The sequence below is a fragment of the Primulina eburnea genome, chromosome 15 (assembly GCF_022965805.1).
Source record: "Primulina eburnea isolate SZY01 chromosome 15, ASM2296580v1, whole genome shotgun sequence".
In the NCBI taxonomy this organism is placed as follows: Eukaryota; Viridiplantae; Streptophyta; class Magnoliopsida; order Lamiales; family Gesneriaceae; genus Primulina; species Primulina eburnea.
The window spans coordinates 8969580-8975995 of record NC_133115.1 but is presented as its reverse complement, the minus strand read 5'-3'; the positions used below and the strand labels follow the sequence as shown (position 1 = coordinate 8975995).

General features: G+C 33.7%; 1 protein-coding gene across 2 annotated transcripts; it reads right to left on the bottom strand.

Moving 5' to 3' along the window:
• Positions 1–772: 772 nt before the first annotated feature.
• On the bottom strand, positions 773–5888 carry LOC140814274 (pto-interacting protein 1-like). 2 transcript variants are annotated; one of them, XM_073173209.1, is made up of 8 exons: positions 5608–5888; positions 4617–4721; positions 3453–3703; positions 3243–3369; positions 2582–2855; positions 1961–2093; positions 1753–1839; positions 773–1154 (listed from the first exon to the last, which is right to left on the bottom strand). In XM_073173209.1, exons 2-8 carry the CDS (start codon positions 4696–4698, stop codon positions 1023–1025), a joined length of 1086 nt encoding a protein of 361 aa, XP_073029310.1. In that variant the 5' UTR covers positions 4699–4721; positions 5608–5888; the 3' UTR covers positions 773–1022. The 2 variants fall into 2 exon arrangements, with proteins under 2 accessions (XP_073029310.1, XP_073029309.1); XM_073173208.1 differs by having other exon boundaries at positions 4617–4735; positions 5608–5886.
• Positions 5889–6416: the final 528 nt, after the last annotated feature.

Here is a 6416-nt window from a genome sequence, read left to right as displayed (position 1 = left end):
AGCTACTTATATTTGAATTGTACTATGTGCTTATTTGATCGAAAACGTTACTCTAAATGCCCTTCTAGCATATATTGTCTAGAATAATCATTCATAACATGTTCATTTATAAAAGGGAAATTTTAAATTTAAATTTAATTTTATATATTCGTATTTTGTTGTATATGTTGTCAAATTTCAGTTTTAATCGATTATTTTGTTTTTGTGTGACACTGACGTGACATTTTGTTGGGTGCAATAATTGTCTTTGCTTGGTAGAACGATCGAACTATTGTGTTTGAGCTCATGTGATGTTTAAAAGATTTGAGTCGCACCATTACCACTAGCTATAGCTTTTGATAAAGCGGTAAAAACTCGGTCCTACAATTGATATCAGAGTCAAGGTCACGGTTCGATTCTCATTGACTGCAAGAAGTACAATTATTGGGAGGGAGATTGTTGGATGCAATAATTGTCTCTGCTTGGTAGAGCGATCGAACTGTAGTGCTTAAGCTCATGGATGTTTAAAAGATTTGAGATGCACCATTACCACTAACTATAGCTTTTGGTAAAGCGGTAAGCACTCGATCCTACACATTTATTCAACACTGACGTGACATTTACGTGTTTAATTTCAAATCAAAACTTTTATTAAATGACTAAGGAACAAGCATATAAGAGAAGCATAATTAATCTATAAAAAACATACATATATATATATATATATATATTTATATATATATATATATATATGGAAAAAAAATGAAATAACTCAGCTCCTTTTCAACTAAAATACCTGCAAACGCCCACAAGCAGTTCATATATTTATAAATTTATACACAGAATCGAGTGCTCACTCTTAAAACAGTCCTGGCAGACTTGTTCATTCATAAAATATCATTCATAAAAAATCCAATGATCATAACATTGCACTGAGACAAGTTCCTCCTCACACCAAAGGTACAAGCAATACAAATACTCAGCAAAACTAGAAGCTATGAGATAAACAAATTTGAAAATGATTATAACCGAACCGAGGAATTTCACAAGCCGGGAGTCTCGGTAGGAGGTCCAGGTCGAGTATTCAACAGTGGCTGGAGGGCTTTCACCACGATGCTCATGTTTGGACGGAAATCCGCTTCATATTGCACACACAAGGCAGCAACTGCAGCCAGCTGCACATGTTTAACCAATACAAGTGTATTATAATCCTGATTAGATATAAAACATTATATTCTGGTCAATCAAAGTACACGCTTTTCTGTGGAGTATTAAGAGACTGAATGTAGTTATTGTGATATTCTCTTAGATAATAATTAGTAAAATTTGAGATATAGATATGATGTTATTTAATTGTTATTCAAGAGTAGGTCATCTGTGAGAATGCTTGTTGAATGAGCAATTCAATAAGTCAACCAAGTCCATACATGCAAAGAAAAGTAATACTTTTGATATAAAAAGTAAGACATTTCATGTGTCAGGTCGAATATCCGTCACACAAATTGACCAATGAGACGATATAACATGTGTTTTTCTGTAGAAAGAATTTTCTGTCATACCTCAACGAAGATTTTCACATATAGCGAAGACATGAGAATTATGTTTCTAACTAACAGAGATTAACTAACATTTTAACCTTCTTGAGGCTATGTCGTGGATCGTGTTATATTATTTATCACTATATTTTTAATATTTAAATTTCTCAACATTATCAGTGATCAAATATTCAAATTCATAATGTTCTAGCATGTAGGAAAACAAATGTCAATTTACCTTTGCAACTGCCTTTGGAGGGTACTCGCCATTCAGTCTAGCGTCAGCACACTGCTTTACCTTGTCTTCACTGAGTTTTGGTGTGGCCTAATTCAAAATAATTTACAATCCAATCAATCGCAGTGAAAAACATAGTGAAAAACATACTTTGAGACAAATGAGAAAGATCACACTCGGAAAATAATCAATAAGAAATGGCATGGTTTACCCATGTGACAAGGCTCTGTTGTGTCCTCGGCAATGTATGATCAACTGGTTTACGTCCGGTCAAGAGTTCGAGGAGCACCACACCAAAGCTATAAACATCACTCTTTGAACTTAGTTGCCCAGTCATTGCATATCTAACCACAAAAATGGAACGATTCAGAGACAAAGTTGGAAAAAAATCAGTGAGATTTGAAAGCTTAGATATAGAAGAACATAGTTAAGAAAGACTATTCTGTTAAATAAGCCCAGCATTTTTAGGTGCTTTGTTCTAAAGAAAAATACAATAAAATTTCTGCTGTTCATTACAACAATGAAATAAAGAGCCCCTTTTACTCTACCAGAAAGCTGAAATAGAAACCAAAAAGCCATATGTCTTAGCTTCCCGAGTTAGGATTTTTAAGAATTTTCGTAACTGTAAAGACCCTCAAACATCACTTTTTTGGAAAAAAACAGCTTTCTAGAAAGGTAATTTAATCCATGATCCATCTTCTGTATCCAAACAGACGTAACTTTTAATATGTTTACCTCCAAAGATTGGAATAGGAAGGGGAAAAGCTAAATTAATCATGCGTTTAAGAACTTGATATATATTTGTCTGGTAAACATTCGGAAAAGAGCATACTCAGGAGCGTGATAACCAAAAGTCCCAAGAACACGAGTTGAATGGAGCCGAGCTGCCATATCGGGGCCTTGATTCGACAAATCAAAATCAGAAATCTTGGCAACGTCATCATCAAACAGTAAGACATTGCTGGACTTTATATCACGATGAACTATGTGAGGCTGTGCCTTCTCATGCAAATATTCTAGGCCTTTCGCAGCTCCAACTGCGATTTTGACCCTCTGGGCCCAAGACAAAACAGGACCTGGCTGTGCTCCTTTCACGCCTTTTCGTCCTGCATTAACAAGTGAAATAATGAAATGTAAATCAACACATATGTTTGAGTCATATGGTGTATTACTTTATCTGCAGGGACAAGTCATAGACCAAGAAGCCAAGGCATATGATAGGATATTTTCCTGAAGCCAAGACATATAATAGGATATTTTCCACAATAAAAGAACATTTTGAAAAATGAAGAGGTATACAGGAATATATAGATCATGCCATGAAACGGATAATAAGTTTGTATCCATCTTCAACTCAATATCAAAATTCTTAGTTAGATAACAAGAGGGTCCACAGATGTATTCCAGTCAAAAGATTTCAACACACCAACAAAAGTCAGCGACCATTATGAATTGTCAAATGATAATTATAAAAATTAAGAAGATGAATTCACCATGGAGAATGTCGTGCAAGGATCCATTAGGAGCATATTCATAAGCAAGGACGCGGAGACCACCATCCACACAATAACCAAGTAGCTCGACCACATTTTCGTGCTTTAGTCTAGAAACAGTAGAAACCTGAAGACACATTAAACACAACCTTTCTTGAAACTGCTACCAATGCAGCTATACAAACAAGCACAAAGTGTTTCATGGCAAACCTGAGACAAATATTCTTGGTCTGGCTGTTTGCTAGAGTCTAACTTTTTTATTGCAGCAGCACGTTCGCTTTTCAGAATTCCATAGAACACCCTTCCGTATGACCCCTCACCAATCAAAGACTTTGTACCAAAATTATCTGTAATATCCTTTAATTCATCAACTGAAATGGCAGGGACGGAAATTGGCTGCATGTTAATGGTTTGTCTCTCCTTTAGAGCTACTTCTGTGGCACGATACGCTGCAGTGTTTCCTGCAGAAAACCCCAAATGAAATCATCATAAATCAATTATCTTCAATGATTAATCAAGAAATACAGCAAGAGGTGAGCAGGAGGATTCACCATCACAAAACAATATGGTGACTCCACGTCACATTAACAATTCAGATCAATTCAAAAGACATAATAAGGTTACATTATATATTAATCAGCAAGTATCAGAGTTTTCATGTTCGTCTTCTTCGTCTTTATGTGTTTGTACATTGAGGTAAATCATACGGTGATGAAGGAAAAGACTAGCAAATCACTAAATTATATCAACTATTAACATGATAAGATTTGTTCAATGGACAGATATGAGGACAAGGATACGGTACCTAGGGAGCCACCAACAATATAAAAAATATTTATATGTTTGGTTAATCCACAGAGATTTGTCAACTCTGATATATCATCACATCATACATATTTTCAAATGAGTACTAAAATCTTTTTATATTTGTGTTTCCTTTAAAATGTCTATATATTTTTAACAAGACACAATGAACTTACAGACATTTAAAAATGTCTAACAAGGATTTAACAATGACTAACACCTTGTTAGACATTTTTAAATTGCAGTCTTTCACCATAATATATGTAATATCCTCAGTTATTCTTTTATTTGATTTTCTGAATACTTTTGTAGGATCTTATTTAAGAATTAACAATGGCAGCCTGGCAGGTATGCATCACTATTTGTATCCATAAGTATAGGACACAAGTATTCATGCATTGTAAAATATAAGTTGAAATTTCAATTGAGAATCCAATTCAATTTATTAAATGGACAAAAACTTTAGCTCCATCCAGCAAAGATTTCTCCCTTTCATCCAATCTATAGAGGGTAAATTTGGCAATTGATTCATAAAATCTTTAAAACAGAACCTAGAAGAAGAAACCTCACCTGCTGAATGGGTTGTCCTGTATGGCCCATTATCAGCAGCTTTATGCATGTCACCTTCCCCACAACAGCCGAAACAACTCATGATCTTTTTCACTTCTAAAGAACCTTGATTAGAAAATCTGGATAAGAGAAGCATGAAAGTTATAAGTGAAAGGGAACATAATATCAATGAGGAAAAAGAAACATTGCAATCAATTGCATTTTTCATACGTCCGTGATTTATTACATTGGTCCTCATTCTGTAGCTTATGACTTTATGCACAAAAAACTGAAAAAAATAAAAAACTTCAAGAAGCAATTCTATTGTCTCCATAAACTTAAATCAAAATAGCAATTCAATCAATGTACCTTTCATTGTCACCAATTAAATCTACTAAATTATAAAGAAATTGTGACCAACTGAATCTACAAAATTATAAAAAAATTAGTCCAGTAGCTAGAAGGCATTTCTTATTTCAAACAAAGTTTCACTTTCAAGCTATAATTCATCCATATCGAGTGTCAAAACCAACTCCGAGATCCTTTAAATTTTACAGCTCAATAGAAGGCATTGTAACAGAATATTTTCATGCCTCAGAGACAGTGAGGCACTCTGCTTGTAGTTTCAAAATCTCAGCAAAAAGAAACGTAGCAAATTTGATCAGTTACGTAATTGATAACTCAAGAATTAGCTAAACAATTTACCCATTTCTGAAGAATCAATTGAATTGAGGAAGCAATTTACACTGTCAAAACACAATCACATCATATATTGGCCCCAATTTCCAGTCAAAGCGGTATCTTAATCAGATCCACCATGTTTCAGCTCCTATAGAAGGAACCTCAAGATTTCCATACTTAAATCGAATCCAACTCACAAAAGTGGCAAACAAAATCATCCCAAATCCCATGATTTAAAAAACACAATCAGAGAAGGACAAAAACAAACTTTAGACTACGAATGACAGATGAAAAAATATAGTTCAAAATCCAATCTTTTCTGGTTAATTACCTTGTAAACGCGGAAAACGAGAAACCCCACAACACAAAAAGATGATCAAAACAAGAAAAATCTTCGTATGGAAGCAATGAGCAAGAGAACCCACAACTTCAAACAGCACAACAAATGAAGTCCGACTCTGACCCGTATTACAAGAACCGTTTCGATTCTTCTTTTTCGTGTGTGTGTGTGTGTGTGTATATATAATATAATGAAGGAAAATAAAATATGACGTTGACTGTTAAAAGATGATAGAATATTAGTAGAACAGCTACTGGGCTTTCCTTTTTCCCGTGATTACATATACGTATACGTTGTATACATGTACATATACATATACGTATACATAATAGAATAAGTTATAGAGAAGCAGCAAGCAGCTGAGGAGTGAGACTCAAGCGCGTTGATAAGATTGAATATTGAAAATAATGCAAATGGAAATGTGAAAGAGAGAGTCCAGCAGCTCACCCACTTGGACTGAGTTTGGAATTGAACTGTTATTAATATCTAAGCAACTCATGTACGCGAATCGTTTTTTTATATATATATATATATATATATTATTTATTATGATTAACAAATCAATTAGCTATTTTTTTTTTATAATTTATCAAAATAGGTTTTATTGAATTAAAAGAATTTTATTATTATTATTATTATTATTATTAAATAACGTATTTATCGGACCAAATTCACTAGTAATTGTGACTACACACCTAAGGTTGCATCTCGATACAATATTTTGGTATTGTTAAAACTAAATATCATAAGAATTTATATGGTAACCTTTTAGTTTAAGAGATCCTATATTTGGAGCATAG